We start from the raw sequence: 18,662 nt of genomic DNA on the forward strand, positions 1-18,662 counted from the left end.
AACAACAGCATTCTAGTTTTGAAGAAGTTACTTTTCAGTTTCTACTGAAATTTGGCATTCTTCATTTGAAGCTTTAAATTTTTTTGCTAAATTTGGTGTTTGTCAATATTTCAATGAACAAAATGTTTATATAAACTACAAACTCTCTGGGGGATAGATGTGAAATTCAGACTTCTAAAATAATACTTTCTGTAAACATTTCTATGAAATGTGGAATCGATGTACATTAGAATACTGAAGTTTTAAGCTTCTTGAGATTATTTACAAAGATTCTGCTGCTTTCAAAGGGATAAAGAATGTTAGTTGCTTTTTTAAAAAAAAAGTAAACGTCCTGTTTGTGTTGTAATTACTATGTAATTCCATTAATCATATTTTCCTATGGTCAAATAGCTTGCTGACAGTCCCATAGCTAAGTTCGCATGTGGAGCCCATGATAAATTTAAATAGAACAGTTAGTAGGTATGAGTGTAATTGAGGTAAAAATCTCTCTGTAACCAGCTGTTAAATGTGTTTTGAATGGGGTGCTGCTTAGTGAGGGACCATACAGTCTTGGCTTGCCACATTCTTCTATGGTGGCCAATATTGGAAAGCTCTTGAGGAAATTATGGGATGAATTGGTATAGCAATGTACCTCCGGCTTAAGACCTTGTTAGACTTTCTATATAATTTAAGAATTTTATTGCTTTAGATGGAGTTATCCCCCAGCCTTTTGTCAAGAGATTCTGTGGGAAGGCCAAGCTCTATTGGTCTGGAGGATACAGAGAATACGTTTTCCCAGGAGTTGGATATGCTGGAGACTGAGCCAAGTGTACCAGTGTTTTATCCAGTGCAGAATGTTGACCATTCTACCAGCACAGAGAAGTATGTATTCTGGGCAGTATTAAATATTTGAATGCTAAAATTGCTTCCTGGCATTGAAAACCATCTCTATCTCTGGTCAAACTTTAAATCAATTTATTCTTGCATCTTAATCTGCTTTTATCATGTGCCATACAAACTGTATTGTGGACTGTAGCTAATGGGAAATAACCCCGCTTCGCCATCTAAAATTCACAGTTCAATAAAATGGGTTGTCATTGGGGAGTAGATTTAGAGTTTTCCAATAACTTATCAATTTTGGATGGACTGTTGCTAAGGGGACTACTGAATAGAGGCTAGTGCCCCACTTCCTCCAGTGGGGGAGGGGGGGGTGCGGAGGGGGGAAGAAATCAGGATGAGTCACTGCAGGCAGCTATCCTCTCATCTGGTCATGGAAGCCATTGCTTTGGTGTGGCACATGGAGATGTAAAAATGAGAAGGAAAGAAAGTTACACATTGGCAGTTATTTGTAAAACACTTCTGTATTTAATCCCAATATTTAGTAATTTTCTACAATGTCCAGTTCAGGTATCCATACTGAACTGCCCCTAAACCCCGTTGGTTTGTGGCCATTGTACATTGAATATATCTCTTATTCCACAGCAGTGATTATCAAGTAAAAGAACCGCCAAAGAAACTATTGGAGAGTGATTCTGAGTGGAAGATTGCACGTTCAGTGGAGAACAGTCCAGACAGTGCCTACTCGATGGATTCGGGCAGTAGCCACACCTCCAGCAATGAGCAACAACAGGATGGTGAGAGGCCCTTAAAGGAAACTAGTGGCATCTTTTCTTTTTAAGCTCGGAGGAAGAGTACAATATACTAACGTTAATACAACTAACAGTACTGAACCCAATGTCGCAGAGTTTAAATGAACTAAGGATCTTGAGAAATGCAGTCCAATGTATTTCCAAAAGGACTGTAGTTGAGGGCTGAGTTAACATCAGTAGTCATTGCTCTTGTGTTTCAGCATTCTTGTAATTTCATCCATCTAAACTTGGTGTGCTCGTACTGTTGGGCTCAGTAATTCCTCCAGGCTAACATTTTCCCCCCACAGTCTTCTTCGCATCCTTGCTGTTTCATTATGGGTTCATATATTATGGGTTCTGCATAGACTCTTCAAAGTAAGTGTTGCATTTATTTGCACACTGGAAATTTCTGGAGGTACATGGGAATGTAGGAGCATTCCTAAACTTCAAAAAAAGAAATTAAGCTATATAATCTTTCTCTCTCGTAACTCAGAATCCCTTCTTTTGCCAAAAAGCTATTCCATTTGCTATTGAATCTACCACAACATCTGCCTCCACCATCTCCCTGCTCCAGACATTCACTGTCCTCTAAGGTAGTTTAAATCTAAACTGTTCACTTACCTACATCTGGGCTTGATTCTGTGCCCCCTGGTTATAGAATTTATGGATATATCAAACAATTTATTGTTGTTCAATTTATTATACTACATAGAATCTTGAAAACTTCAATTAAAGTCTCTTTCTACAGTGAGAATATGCTTAGCTTCCTAGTGTTATGTATTTTAGGAGGTTGAACTTTGTTACAATTTTCCACATAACACTTCTGAGCACATTGTTTTATTAAAATAACATGGGGCTTTAACACTAAAAATATCCTAAATATTAATAATGTGCCTTGTATATTTGTTTCTGTTGCCCAGTTCATAGACATCACTAAAGGTGGTCATTTCTGCTCCTGCCTGCATTGAGGTGGGAGCAGCTCGAGGGAATCTCAAAGGCGTGTCATTCATTACAGGATTTACTGATTTAGCTAATAACTGCGCAGCCAATTGAGTGTTGTAGTAACTGGTCGTAGTGTATGAAGAACTTGCAATATGTTTTCCATGCAACTCAGAAGCCATGCTTGTTAAAGTTGGCAGCTTGGCATTAAATGATTAGTTAATTCTGCATTTTGCTGTATACTTCGCAGTCCATTGAACCTGGTTCTTCCAGGCACAAAGTGCTTTGACACACTGACCCTATTTTTTTTTTAAAGTATTTGTTCAGCTACAGGATCACAGTCTATTTGGGAGATGTGATGTTACTTTTGGGTCAGGATTCACTGGTTGAAGTAGGTAATCAGGCACCATTTAAATTAATCTGCTACATTGTCATTTCAAGTTAGTTTAACCATTAGTGCTGCTTTTATAAATTGTTGGTAGTACCAATACAAGCTACAGAGTTTAATCAAATGGCAACACATGGTTACTTTCAGTCAGGCAGATCCAAATGTAGGAGTTTTAGTATGGCGAACCAGATATTGAGGCTCCAGGTAAACCCTAACCATACTTGCCACGTCTTATGTGCACCATCCCTAGATTCTGACTCCGTGGGCCAGCTCAGTTCCGATGGTCATTCTTCAGGACTGGAAGAGGAGGAGGAGCAATGCAGCACAGTGCCACAAGAGTCACATGCAGCAAAAACACCAGACCAAGAAAAATTCCTCAAACACAACTTTGAAGCTCTGGCTAATGAATTTGCTAATGGTAACAACCTGTATAAAATGTGACTTTCCTTTCCCCAGTGAGATTTTAACTATTAACCGTTTGCAACTGCAAGTCACTAAGACTGGTTTGTTAATTTGCAGAGAAATTTGACAGCTCGTTGAAAAATCTTAAGCAAAGTGCAGAGAATGAAAACGACTTCTTCCTGAATCCTCGTTTGAGTATTTCTGCAAGATTTCTGTCCCGCTGCCAGAAAAACAGCCGGTTAGTGTTGAGCTGTCCCAAAAGGATTTAATTAATTTAATAGTATTTAAAACTTTGTGAACCTCTTCAGGCTTTTACTTAAATATTAGCTTTCTTTTAGAAAGGATCCTTCAAGGAAGGCTGATTCAAATTATGAAAGCCTGCCTAAGTATCTGAAAGTTCTTGATGCATTATAATGAAGTACACCTCCAATTGTATTTGCATGCAATGACTGTTCTGACAATTGGTCCACCTTTATGTTGACTTTATCCCTGTCCTAAAACCTTGTCATTGCTGGTTGATAGCTCTACACCTGTCTCCCACTGTTGCAAGCTTGTTCTGTGTTCTACTCAAAAACTTGCAATTGATCAATTTAATTTTTTGGTTGGTAGCCCTGGCCTTGGCAGTATCCAAGTTAAATCCACTAATGTAGGGAGACCTCTGGATCTAATGTGATGCCTATCAACTTCCAGATTGGACAGAGAATAGATTTACATAGAAAGTATTCACAAGACTGTCCCCTTAAAGGTGCATCAATTGATCCAGTTGCTTTTAAAGCACTGGGAATTCAGAGGTTTCCACAACCTCCTCCAGCATTGGTCTCAAATTGGCACAACCTCAAGTTTGGTCTTTGTGCATTCATGAGCCAACTGAACGGGGGTGGTGGGGTGGGAGGGGAGGCCATCTTGCCCCTGATTGGCAACCAGGTGGTGACATTGCCCCCACTGAAGCTGTGTTTACTACCTGAATTGGTCATCTGGGCTCTAGAAATTGCAATGATGTATGTCGATTCTAATATTGGAAGTTGTACTAACCCACTGACACCAGTACGTTTCCTGAAAAGAACAGAGTAAGAGCCAAGAAGATCCGTTGTTCTTTGTGATTTGGTGTAGCTTTGAGCTGTGTTAACTGTTGAATGTGCTGTGCTAGTTTATTTTAATATTGCAATGTTTCATCCCACTCATTAATCCATTAATTCTTACTGTTGCCTTTGCTGGCCTCTATCAAAGCTATGATGCAGCAAAGTCAGGAAATATCGCTCGGTGACTTATCTACCATTTTGCAGCTAATCAGTAGCTACTGAACTGAATTGAACCATCTGAACCAATTTTCTTCTCTCTTGAAGGTGTTGACTTTTTGAAGGGATATGGTTCCACATGCACCTGTTATCTTCCAATACTTTGTCTAAGTGAATATTATTCACAGTGATACTTAACTGCGTGGTGGCAGGCTTTTTGATGTGGAAATATCACTTCTGAGCCTGATCTTGTCTTCAGCCATGATGTACCCACACACTTTCAGCAGGAGTTGCCGAATGGTGATGAGGAGGGGGACCCTATGCTTTTTTTTTTCCACCTTCTCTTGGTTGCTGCAGTCAGTTACAGCGTCCTTACAACAGCCCCAGTTGCTAATGCAGCATAAATTGTTAATAAAAGTCTAGGGCCTTCCTCTCTATGCTGAGGGGTGAACTGAATGATATTTTAAATTATTTCATTGTATGCAGTCCTCACAGTTGAAGATCAGAAAATAGTTATATTTAGATTTCAGAATAAATCGAGAGCTTTTCCAGAAGATTGTCAGGTAGTTCAATGCTTTAGACTGCCACACTTCAGTTTTGCTATTTCAGAAGTTATGTATTTTTGAACCTTGTGGCTCCTGTTTTTCCCTGCAGGATGGCAGTGGCTTTCCCTCCCAAGGTCCAGCATCAGTTCAAACACCTGCAAGACGTGAGTAGCTAATTTTGGCTCGGTTAGATTTTCAAATCTTCCAAGCTGGGGTGGTTTTTCAAACCTAATCTATAAAAGCATTTATAGTGTTTGTGGTGTTGCCTCTAATCCTGTTTTCAATGAAGATCAAAGAATGAAGCATAATTTGTGCTGAGTTTATACATTCTGTTTGAATAGATTTCTTTGACAGCTACTAGTTTGGATAGTATAGTGATAAATTCACCGATTTCATGCTCAATGAGTGCAAGCTAGAGAGAGGGCTCCAACGTGGTTATGACGTTTCTCCAACGCGTGCTGCCTTCAATCGCGGCTTTCCGCTGGGAGCGCAGATCACTGAATTTAACTTTGTATAACCTGAATTTCACTTGTGACTATTGACGTTGAAGAAAATGGAAGATTTTCAGCAAATACTGCCAATGACAGAATGCATCCCAAACTTGATCCCATCCCTTGGGTAGGAGAGAATTAACTTGTGCATAAAGCCTGCATCACCAAATTAAATAATTATTTTAATTATTTTTCAGAAGTGCAGCCTATATGGAATGTAGATTTCAAATAAAAGTGCAGCCTATATGGAATGTAGATTTCAAATAAAAATTGTTGGACTATAACTTGGTGTTGTAAAATTGTTTACAATTGTCAACCCCAGTCCATCACCGGCATCTCCACATCAAGCCTATATGGAAGTTAATATAATTAAAGTGAATTGAGCATCCTAAGCAATTGGGCCCAAATATGTCTTGAAAGAGGGTGATTCTTTATGAACCTTTATCAAATTGGTTTATTCGGTGAATTCATAGTCAGGAATCCATTATTAACTGGATCAATTTTCTCTCCTGAAGGCAGCAACTTGTCTTAGATTGCAGTTCTATAGGCACTAGTCACCGCCTAGTAACTTCAATTTTCAAACTAGACTAGACAGCGATTAACGTCAGATCGTTCCACTGTGGGGGGGAAATTGCAGCTCAACTCAGTCCTGCCGCCTCCTGACATCCACAAATGCATACTTTCCAACGGAGATCATTGGTGGTCAGGAGCCTTTCCTAGCCCAGGAATGTTGAAGCCAATTGTAGCACCACTACAGTTGTCCTGGATGAGATCGGGACAGCTGGGAATCAAACCTGGGACATCTGACCTGTGCTGTGTAGCTACATGCTGCCTTTACTAAGCCATCAAGGGGAAAGAGTCCGTTTACATCAACAACAACAACTACTTGCATTTATATAACGCCTTTTAACGTAGTAAAACGTCCAAAGGTGCTTCACAGGAACATAATCAGACAAAAATTGACACACACAGCCAAAAAAGGAGATATTAGGAAAGGTGAAAAGCTTGGTCAAAGAGGTAGGTTTTAAGGAGGAGAGAGAAGTGGAGAGGTTTAGGGATGGAATTCCAGAGCTTAGAGCCTAGGCAGCTGAAACACAGCCGCCAATGGTGGACCGATTAAAATCGGCGATGTGCAAGAGGCAAGAATTGGAGTGCAGATGACGATCCGGATTCTTTCCCCTCAGTCTGGTTCAGTAATAACTGAAGTCGAATACATTTTAAAGTTCAACACATCTTTAATAGCAGGGTTCTTAGTCTGCAGCATTGATTTGGACTCCTGATAGAGTCCCTCTATGCTGGCAGAGCAAGAACAAGAAACATACAGAAATCCACACGTTTTTATACAAATCAATAGGGTTGGAACATACTTAACGAGGGTCAACACCAATCATAAGCCGGGCATAGGTTGCCATGCGAGGTTACATTATTTCCGGCCAATCATAAATCGTCCATGTGCTGATCATGCTGCTGTTAGACATCAAAGGGGATAACTTCCTCACTTTCCAACTTGGAATGTTCTTCCCTGTTCCTTCTGTTCCTTATCTCCCAACCTGGAATGTCTTTCAACTTTGGCTAAGCTCGTTACCTATATTGATCTGCCATAAACATGGAGACATTCAGACCAGTCCTTGACTCACATCAAAGCCTCTACATTGCTAAGACCATGCAACCCTGCTGACTACGCAAACATATGGCCCAGCAGGAGGGCCAGGCCACTTGTATCAATCTCAGTTACTAACTAATTAACCCTTTCTAACCATTTTGCATTCTGCTTCTTTGCCACGTAGACATTTTAATATTTTACCGAAAACTGACCATGTAGGGATTCTCATTCCCCCCTTTTATCATATCATGATAACCAATTATTACGGTGCTCACTGGTTCTGCAGGTTCTGCAGCGCAGCAACATTTAAGTAAGCAATAAACTATAAGAATTATAACAATGAATATGACTAGCCCTTGAACTAGAGAAGTCCCAATAGAACACAGACATGTTTCATCAATACGCCTTTGTACTCTTATCTGTTCTCAGGAACAGACTCCTTCTAAACATCTCTCAAGTAGGCTGCGAATGTCCTTGGTCAGCTAAACCTATTCATGTTAGTTTGAAAAGGCTAACATAGTCAAATATCTCATGGTGATTTATATTTTGTTTCCAGCCTAACTAGACTGAATGGTACCTTTCAGACCATTTTACACCTGTGAATTGGTGCCCTCCCCATTATATCCCTTAATCCAAATTCTCCCTACAATATCCCATTAGATGCTGTACCTCATCTTAACCAGGTTCCCTTCGTGTTGGCCACCAGTCCGGGTGGAAGAGAGGCAGAGCATCTGATAATCCTATCGAACTATAATTGTCTTCCCTTTTACATGCACCTTACCCCAGCGGGTGCTACTCCCAGTACCATTAAGATGTGTTCTTAGTTGAAACCACAGAGACAATGGGGACATTCTCACCCAGGCTCTGTTTTACTATCTTTGCCAAACCCTTCATCCTCTGCTTACATTTATTACATGCAATGAAAATCAAGAAGCACATTACAACAAACTGCACTACGACTAATACATATGAAATTAATCTAATCCAAGGATGGATCTGTATATTCAGTCCCAAATTCCAGAGGTCATTTCACCAGGTGGTGACTTTAATTTGGTCAATGTCATGCTTAATGTTGTTATTGTCCTGTTGTAGGTTATAATAAACCTTCTGGGAGAGGCGTATCTCCATTCGCAATGCTTCCAAGTATTTAGACAACAGGGGTGTCAGATACCCAAATGTGTCCTGATATGCTTTGAAGTCCTTTCTGACATTCTCAGAAACTTGTAAGGTGGTGAGGTTATGCCGATGTATCTCTACCAGTTCCTCAGGTCCAATCCAAACCAGGACTTCAGAAATGGAGTAGAATTCTGGACTTAAAATATCACAAGTTAGATTGGCATATTTAAATGTTTTCAAATTAGTTGTAACACAGTATTCGCCCTCTCCGGCATATGCCACTTAAGTGGGTTTTAGATCCACCTCTAGGGCCTCCATGGTACAGTTAATATCCGAATTGGTACCGGTATTAAACCCACACTGTGCTTCTAGGCTGTGTCCAACACTATGTGGACACACAGTGACAGCATGTCTAGTAACACATCCCTTTAATTTTGTTCCAGCCAATCAGCTTAAATCTACGTCCTCTAGTTCTTGAACCCTCTGCTAGGGGAAACAGGTACTTCCTGTCTACTTTATCTGGGCCCCTCATAATCTTGTAATTTTGTATCTATCGTGCGGATATCTTCTAAATATTGTTTCTCCCAATTTTATTGTTAACTGATGGGAACCTAACCCTGAATTTTGGAAATCCAAATTACTGTGTCCCTTTTTACTTTAATTTCAGTCCTTTTGATTGATACCAGTGTTTCCTGACTGTTTCATTAATTAGTTGGTTTCTCTATGGACCATGTGTCAGTGCCTTGTTTAAAAGGATTTCTCACTCGCCTGGACCACATTAACCATTTTCCTGTTGTGCTGTTGTCAAGTAACTGAGCCTGTCTGAGACTCATTCTTCAATGTATCTTCTTCATGTATCTCCGCATACTAGCAGCATCTCATAGGAATGAGCTTAGTGTTCTTGGATATTAACTTTCTGCTGGCCAGTCTCTTCTTCCTCATGGTATTTCCGAACATTTTCCATGGCACACATCATATGTCCTGTAGGATTCAGTCCTGTAAAAGCAACTGGTTTGTTTAAAGAGTGGTTGCAATAGCTCACCAGGCCATAGGCCTTTGTAATCATGTTCTTCATCCTGATCTCCATTTCAGATGATGGCAACATACATTTGTATCTTTTATGTCCACTGTAGCCATTCTTAGGTTTTCAGGTTATCTTATCAAAAAGATCAGGGGTATCTAGAGTGCTTATCTCCCCCTGCATGGTCCCGATGTCAGGGTAGTGGCCAGGCTATTGAGTGTAGTTTTCTCATTATTCATTATAGGCAAGGACACAAATATCTCCACGAGAAAGCTATCAATTTACTATTCTCAACTACACTTTCCTGACTTCCACTAGATTGTATATTTATGCCAGATTGATTTTTTATCATGCCCAATTCAATGACTTTAGAGAAATTCCCATATCTCCCCACCTCGAGCATTCTGTCTCGGAAGACAATAGGTTAAAACAAAACAAATCAAAATGTTTTCAAAAGAAGAGAATCAGGTTGATATCACCACACTGTGAAATTTGGTATCCGCTGATGTCTGCAGCTAAAGTCTTAAATCTTTAACAACACTGGATCGTTTCCTGCACCAAATTTCTCCAGCAAAGGTTGCACCGTAACTTTGTAACTACTCTTGGTAATCCTGCACCATCAACACTCACGTGGTCCCAAAAAAAAAACCAGGGTCACCTGTTTTAAAAGAAACACAGAAAATCCATTGCGGCTCTTCTTGAGAGCCCAAGTGATTAATTTGTCAAATCTTCATTTATTATTTATCCAAAGGAATAATCCCTATACCCAAAACAAATTTAGAAAACAAAACAGGAGAGAGAATTTGCCTAGTTCCACTCTCTCCCTCTCTCTGAAGCACGCAGCCTGTCTGAAATAAACACTGTCTCTTCCACATGCAGATCTACGCAGGGCTGCAGACTGGAATTTCTAACTCCAAGTCCTAATCTCTGTGTTTTCAAGATGTAACCACATTAAGCAGATATCATTAGCAGCCGCCTGCTAAGATACGTTATATTCCTCTTTTATTAATTTATTAATGGTTTGGGCATGTGTTTCTAGCACTGTAGCTATCCTTTGCAAATATATGGTCAGCATTTGATCCTCAGACAATTCCTTATCTGTATTTTCATTTATCTTTTAATATATCTTTAATGCAAGACCCTAAATCTCTGACCTTTTGATCTAATGTTGTCAAATCAATGGTGTTAACAACTGAGGCAAAGGCAGTTGCTATATCACTTATCACAGATCTTTACGTCTCCATATTTGCCTATCTCTTTTTACGATGTCCACCTCCATTCCATGTCGCTCTTTGTTTTAACACTTGAGTTAGGAGTGTTGATCTAATTGTTGAGTTTTCTTAGCATTCTCAATGCGAGTTATATAATTTGTCAGGGAAGGTCTCCCCTCTTTGGTCAGATCTTGTATTCTACTATTAATTTCAAATAAAATTGAATAGCCCCAGAACTTGTCAAAACTTCCTTATCATACTGTGGCAGGGTAAAACTGATAGGCGTTTAGTACCCTGTGTCAGTACATAGCTCAAGTAATGGACTTCCAATTGTCTAACCTATGCTTCCTTTTCATATGATTTGTTTTACATTCCTTTCTAATCAATTTTTCACTGTAGCGTGAAAACTTATATCTCAGTCAATTGTAGCCTTTGGCATTTCCGAGTGATTGGGACAATTTTACTAATATAACCTATACCAATTATTACCTCATGTTCACCTGTGTTCTGGGCAAGCCTCAGACAGTTCTCAACCGACTGGGTCATTTCTATCTGTTTGAACTGCTCTTGGCATGACAGTCTGGCTTCTTGGGATGGAAGGGGTTAATATTAACTTGCTCTTGTGGTAGGAGTAACTTGAGCCTTCTCCCTTTTGAGATTAAGTTCCCACCTTCAAAATTTCACTTCACACAGGTTTGACTGATTTTTTTACTTCTCACATTTGTGGATTGCTTTATACTATATTTTTGCACACTTTTTTCACATACTTTTAGTGGATCTGATTATAATCAACGCTCCGAGCTGTTCCAGCTTTCCGACTTTTCCTATCACAATGATACCAGATAGTTTTTTAATCTATCCCGTTAATTTTTAACCTCTTTTTAAACCACAGCCAATCACAAAATAAACATTCAAAATGCCAATTTTTTGAAGATCCCATGTCTGGAATTTAACATGCCCACACTTTATAAGAACCAGAATTTAATAGGTCACTTAACCTCAATAACTCCAATTTTAATTCGGCAGTATCAGAATTAAACACACGACAAGACAGATACATTACACAAAGGAAGAAAACACACAAGACACAGTAAGAAGGGGGCGTAGCCCACAACACCGACAAAAAAAACCACTGATCAAAGACAGGCTTTTTAAAGGGACAGTACACTGAAACAACAAAACCTTTCTTTTTCGGGTCTCTGTCTTTTAAACATTTGTCTAGTCACTTAATTCTATCCATTTTTTTTACAGTACTGTCTCCATAAAGCAATTAGTTCTTTGGCTGAGGTACCTCTGTTATTTTTCCAAATTAATTCCTGAGCCTTTTTGGCGGCATCGAAGTTTTTATCAATAGTTCCTGTTTATATCCAATCATCAGGAACTTAAACCCTGACTACCCTCAGTGATATTAACCACTGACCTACCGCTTACAAGTTATCCCCTCAGTGATATTCGACCACTGACCTCCTCCTGCTATTTCTGTGTATTCGCCAGACTGACCTGAATCTTGTAAGGACGCCACGCGAGTGTTAGCGATTGGACGATTCATCGTCAGACTGACGGATTGGAGGAAAACCGACATAGTAAATTAAGACTACTTACATCGGGGCGCCATTTCCTTCCTCCGTGTCTGAGATAATCCGCCTCTTACTCCGCGAACTCTCGGTGAACGACCGTTAAGATCCCACCTCTGACACCAAATGACGATCCGGATTCTTTCCCCTCAGTCTGGTTCAGTAATAACTGAAGTCGAATACATTTTAAAGTTCAACACATCTTTAATAGCAGGGTTCTTAGTCTGCAGCATTGATTTGGACTCCTGATAGAGTCCCTCTATGCTGGCAGAGCAAGAACAAGAAACATACAGAAATCCACACGTTTTTATACAAATCAATAGGGTTGGAACATACTTAACGAGGGTCAACACCAATCATAAGCCGGGCATAGGTTGCCATGCGAGGTTACATTATTTCCGGCCAATCATAAATCGTCCATGTGCTGATCATGCTGCTGTTAGACATCAAAGGGGATAACTTCCTCACTTTCCAACTTGGAATGTTCTTCCCTGTTCCTTCTGTTCCTTATCTCCCAACCTGGAATGTCTTTCAACTTTGGCTAAGCTCGTTACCTATATTGATCTGCCATAAACATGGAGACATTCAGACCAGTCCTTGACTCACATCAAAGCCTCTACATTGCTAAGACCATGCAACCCTGCTGACTACGCAAACATATGGCCCAGCAGGAGGGCCAGGCCACTTGTATCAATCTCAGTTACTAACTAATTAACCCTTTCTAACCATTTTGCATTCTGCTTCTTTGCCACGTAGACATTTTAATATTTTACCGAAAACTGACCATGTAGGGATTCTCACAGAGATCTTGGAGGCTTGTAGGCCGGAGAAGGTTACAGAGATAGGGAGGAGCGAGCTCATGGAGGGATTTGAAAACAAGGATGAGAATTTTAAAATCGAGGCGTTCCTGGAATGGGAGCCAATGTAGATCAGCAAGCACATGGGTGATGGGAGAACGGGACGGTGCGAGTTAGGATACGGCAGCAGAGTTTTGGTTGAGCTGAAGTCTATAGAAGGTGGGAGGCCATCCAGGAGAGCATTGGAATAGTCAAGACAAGAGGTAATAAAGGCATGGATGAGGGTTTCAGCAGCAGATGAGCTGAAGCGGGGGGGGGGGTGGAAAAACGGGTGATGTTATGGAGGTGGAGTAGGCGGTCTTGGTAATGGAGCGGATATGTGGTCAGAAGCTCATCTCTGTCAAATAGGAAGCCACGGTTGCGAACTGTGGCAGGGGCAGAAACCTGATTGGCAGGATTCAAACATGGAGTTGCGGGAAAGATGGGCATAGATTTGGGAGGCGACAACACATTCAAGGACTTTGGAGAGGTTGGAGAAGGGGCAGTAGTTTGCAAGGACAGAGGGGTCAAGGGTGGGTTTTTTGAAGAGGGGAGGGGTCAGTACCTGAAGAGAGTGAACCGTTTTTTTTAAAATCAGCTGACATAGGAACTAGGAAGGGAAGTTGGGTGGGAATAGCGTCGAGGGAGCAGGAGGTGGATCATAGATTCGTAGAACATTACGGCACAGAAGGAGGGCAATCGACCTATCGTGTCCGTGCCGGCTGAAAAAGAGCTATCCAGCTTAATCCCACTTTCCAACACGTGGTCTGTAGCTGTGTAGGTTACGGCACTTCATGTGCTTATCCAAGTACTTTTTAAATGAGTTGAGGGTTTCTGCCTCTACCACCCTTTCAGGCAGTGAGTTCCAGACCCCCACCACCCTCTGGATGAAAACATTCTCCCCAGCTCCCCTCTAATCCTTCTACCAATTACGTTAAATCTATGCCCACTGATCACTGACCCCTCTGCTCAGGGAAGTAGGTCCTCCCTATCCATTCTATCTTAATTTTATATACCTCAATTAAATCTCCTCTCAGCCTCTTGTTCTAAAGAGAACAACCCCAGCCTATCCAATCTTTTCTCACAGCTAAAATTCTCCAGTCCTGACAACATCCTCCTAAATCTCCTGTGTCCTCTCTAGTGCAATCTCATCTTTCCTTCATAATGGAGATATGTTATATGTTGGTTGATTCGTTTGTTGTTCTTTCCAATATATTTGCTTAGAATCCTCTTTCGCTATAGGACTGCCAAAACTGAGTAAAAGCTAAAATTTGGATATAACTTGAGTCTGTGTGTTGTAGTTATTGTGATTGTACCTTACTTTCTTTCCTCTTTTCATTGGATAAAGTCACGGACATCTTGATTGAGCCTGAGGAGCATGTGCATTTGAACTTTGTCATAACTATGTAAATTATGATTTTTAAAAAAAAATTGGAATACATTTGTGTTGAACCTGATTTGAGAAGTTGCTAACTCTTCTATATGTGCAATTGTAAGATCACTGCAGACTGCTCTGACTTCACATTCACATTCCAACCAGTTTCAAGTAACCTGTTGTGTAGACTAGCACTGGAACTGAGCTAAACCAATCCAGCTCTAGCACTGCCCTACCGCTGTTTTGATAAGAAACCTGATGAAAGATCACGTCCAAATCATTAACCAAATTTTCCCATCAGATATTGGTTCGATTTGATGTGTACATCCAGCACTTTTTTGAATTGAAAATTGTTATCACTCATGCAATTTGAGGGAGATTTATTTCTTAATTGAACTTTATTGTAATTCTGCCAAATACAAGAATATATTGGATTGTGAATCCCACTACCCTGCACAGCTGTAATTTTGCTCGGGACAGGTTGCAGCTGCATGTTCCACTGCCATTTGGTAAGCAACATATAGTTCAGTGAAAGACAGAAGATACTGGAAATACACAGGGGGTCCTGTCAGTATCTGACAAGAGAAAAACACGGTTTAAAGTTTCGGGTATGGACCTTTCAACAAGTGTTTTTTTTTCTCTTTTCAAATGCTGCTGTGCATTTCCAACATTTTTTATTCTTGGTTTCCAGCATTTGCAGATTTTTATCTCTGACCAATGTGAAGTGCCAGACTCACTAACAGCATCTATCACTCCATTTGACTCTGAGATAGGATTGGGAGGTAGTTTTGGATGATCATTGAATACAGTTCCTACTGAAACATAAGTTACCATTTAACAAAACATGAGGCTATAAGAAAACTGTATTTTAAATATAAATGTATATTTTTTATTCTTCTCTCACTTTCCCTTCACAGGCAAGTCACACGTCTGCACAGTTGAATACTGAAGAGAAATCTTGTGTAGAAGTTAATGGATTGGAATCACGGTCATCTTTTGATAGGTCAGAAAATCATAGAGGTGAAGAGATGAGTCAAACTGTTGAGAAAGTGGACAGTGGCTGCGAATGGGGTATAGAGTCAATGAATGCAGGTGCTGAGATGTCTCTTACGTTGGCAGGGGTGAAAGGAATAACGCCAAATAATGGAAGAAGCCAAATTTATAAAAAGTCAGCCTCTGTGGTTGATCTGGTGCAAGCAGGTAAGATTTATCCTTAGAGGTTTTCTATTGTGAATTGGTAGTTTATATACACTAGACATGATCCTACAAGTAAATGACTCTGTTAGTGAAAGGATTGATTGCCAGCTCACATTTTTCCAGCTTTACTACAAGCACATTAACTAAATATTTGACCTGATACTTACTTATTTTACTTATTTTCAATCAGAAGAACAGGCGTCATCTGCTTCATTCATAGCAACGTCTCAGTCGAGCATTCATAATATGCAAGTAAATGAGGAGACAGCACAAAGACGGTCACTGTGTGGCAAAATGGACATGCTTACTGCATCCCTTAGCAAAGCAATGTCTCAGAACAAACCTGGCAAACCAAGGTCCTACATGCATCCAACTGCCAGCTTCAGAGCTAAAATGTCACGTAGTGCATCAATGGGAGAGAACCTGCATCTGAAAACCTTAGGACAGTCGAGCGGCATGAGTTTGCCCAATTCCAGAGCAGTGTCTACAGTAGACTTAACAACAGAGACAGTGAAAGGGTCCACTCCAAGTGAAGGTGATCCAACTGAAGATTTCAAGGAAAAGATGCCACCAAAACAAACATCACAGAGTGGCACTTTGCCTTATGGGAACCATCAGGCTAGAGCTAACTTAACACTGAACCTTTCCAAAATACACTCTGACAGACTGCTGATGCCTCCTCCAATAGCTAATGGTGTTGCTATTTCGAAGGTCAAACAAAAACTGCGTTCTGGTCAAGATTCCACACGGCTGTCTACCTCAGCAGTTACACCCACGCAACCTGCGTGTTTGGCTAAAAAAGATCAAACAGTTTGTGAAGACCATGAGGAAAATGGGAGCAGCCCAAACATGAACTCATTGACAGTCCTAAAGAGAGATGCTTGGAATACAGAGAAGTGTAACAGTTCTCAAGATGTAGTGGAGCACATATTGGAAGAATTTCAGTCATGGGACTCGATCACTTTTCTACCAGGGCATGAACATGTCAGTCCCAGCAGGGATGGAGTGAGCAATAATTCCATAACTATCCCAGAAGGAAACAGCATTCCCATGGATGTTCATAAATCACCCGGAGAGAGTCTGGGAATTGAAGAGCAACCCGCCAATGAAGCAGGTATGATCATTTCTAATGTGTATTTAACCTTCATTGCATCTCTGGCCCTCAAAGTTTTTCCTTTCTCAAGATAAGTTATTGTTTTTGTAGCAAAAATGCAGAACTAATCTTTGCAGTTCTGTCAAAATAAAGTATTTGTTTATTCTTTGAAAATTTGAATTCGGAAAGTGTATTTTTTTTGTGCTGCTTTTTAAGTCTGGTTTGTTTTCCCACCACCGTGATTCTACCCCTGCATGCAGCAAGACCTGGACAACATCCAGGCATAGGCTGATAAGTGGCAAGTAACATTCATGCCAGACAAGTGCCAGGCAATGACCATCTCCAACAAGAGAGTGTGTAACCACCTCCCCTTGACATTCAACGACATTACCATCGCCGAATCCCCCACCATCAACATCCTGGGGGTCACCATTGACCAGAACTTAACTGGACCAGCCACATAAATACTGTGGCTACAAAAGCAGGTCAGAGGCTGAGTATTCTGCGGCGAGTGACTCACCTCCTGACTCCCCATAGCCTTTTCACTATCTACAAAGCACAAGTCAGGAATGTGATGGAATACTCTCCACTTGCTTGAATGAGTGCAGCTCCAACAACACTCAGAAGCTTGACACCATCCAGGGCAAAGCAGCCCGCTTGATTGGCACCCCATCCACCACCCTAAACAGTCACTCCCTTCACTGGTGCACCGTGGCTGCAGTGTGTACCTCTATAGGATGCACTGCAGCAACTCGCCAAGGCTTATTCGACAGCACCTCCCAAACCCGTGACCTCTACCACCTAGAAAGACCAGGGCGGCAGGCACATGGGAACAACACCACCTGCACGTTCCTCTCCAAGTCACACACCATCCCGACTTGGAAATGTATCATTTCTTCGTTGCTGGGTCAAAATCCTGGAACTCCCTTCCTAACAGCACTGTGGGAGAACCTTCACCACACGGACTGCAGCGTTTCAAGGCGGCGGCTCATCACCAACTTCTCAAGGGCAACTAGGGATGGGCAATAAATGCTGGCCTTGCTGGCAATGCCCACATCCCATGAACGAGTTTTAAAAAAAAAAAACTTAGTAGCCTCTCCACTGCTGTGTTGTTCTACCATTGATGTCCTCAAATATCTGTTGCTGTTGTCCTGACGACTCATGGTATGTACTGTTGTTAAGTAGAGTAGGACAGGACTTTGACTTTCCTTTCTTCCACTGTCTCCCCAGCAGCCAAAAAAAGTTCTTGTGTAAAACCTTAAGACAACTCACTTGAATATTGTAGTGTAGGTTTTACCAGAAGTTGAGGCTGTTCTGATACTTACCCATAATTACAAGAAATGTTTTTACATCGACCAAAGTTGTGTAAGTGGGTGAATATTCTGGCCAGACAAACAATAAATTACTCCAGTTTTTAGTAATGAAAACAGGTGGTAAAGTCTTCACAATGGGAAGGGGTTTATTCCCATCTGATTCCAAGTTAAATCTCCCAACAGGTCAATTTAACATCTGGAGATGAAGCTGTAGTTCTCAACTCAAAACTCAGTTCATGCATCCAATTCATGGGTAGTCACTGACTTTTTTTGCTGGAGGCCCATAATCCCAAGCAGCATTTGCTTAAGGGCTGCTCTCAGACCCACTAAGTACTTACTTTTAACAACATTTTTTGCCATATACACACACCTTTTGATATCTGCAGTTTCTCATTTTGTGTATTAAGTCACATGGGGGGAAGGAAGTTGTTTTATGTGGTACAGATTCTGTTTTTGCTGATGTGCTTTCACTTGTGTGACTTCTTTGGGATAACCAGTTAGATTTTTTAGTGATTATAGATTCTGAAAAATCTTTCAATGTTTGAACAATGTTAGCTTTTATCGTGCATTTCATGGACGTTTGAATCGGGCGCTAATATCTGAGATCTCAAACAGCGTCTTTTTTTTTCCTCCTTTCCTCTCCCAGATAATGCATGTAGAAGTTGGACATAAATCAAAGAGGGAATAAGCTATATAACATTTCATTATACCGGGAT

General features: G+C 40.7%; 1 protein-coding gene across 2 annotated transcripts in view; it reads left to right on the forward strand.

Moving 5' to 3' along the window:
• LOC137306065 (mitogen-activated protein kinase-binding protein 1-like) overlaps nucleotides 1-18,662 on the forward strand; it is a 93,583-nt gene that overhangs the window by 71,241 nt on the left and 3,680 nt on the right. Inside the window, exons 23-29 of one of the 2 annotated variants that reach the window (XM_067975124.1) lie at nucleotides 689-861; nucleotides 1,462-1,613; nucleotides 3,185-3,352; nucleotides 3,454-3,574; nucleotides 5,226-5,280; nucleotides 15,261-15,543; nucleotides 15,731-16,654. In XM_067975124.1, the coding sequence (XP_067831225.1) occupies nucleotides 689-861; nucleotides 1,462-1,613; nucleotides 3,185-3,352; nucleotides 3,454-3,574; nucleotides 5,226-5,280; nucleotides 15,261-15,543; nucleotides 15,731-16,654 (1,876 nt within the window). The remainder of the gene's footprint in view (nucleotides 1-688; nucleotides 862-1,461; nucleotides 1,614-3,184; nucleotides 3,353-3,453; nucleotides 3,575-5,225; nucleotides 5,281-15,260; nucleotides 15,544-15,730; nucleotides 16,655-18,662) is intronic. The other variant, XM_067975125.1, reaches the window with a different exon arrangement.

Source organism: Heptranchias perlo, chromosome 41 (assembly GCF_035084215.1).
Source record: "Heptranchias perlo isolate sHepPer1 chromosome 41, sHepPer1.hap1, whole genome shotgun sequence".
Taxonomy (NCBI): domain Eukaryota; kingdom Metazoa; phylum Chordata; class Chondrichthyes; order Hexanchiformes; family Hexanchidae; genus Heptranchias; species Heptranchias perlo.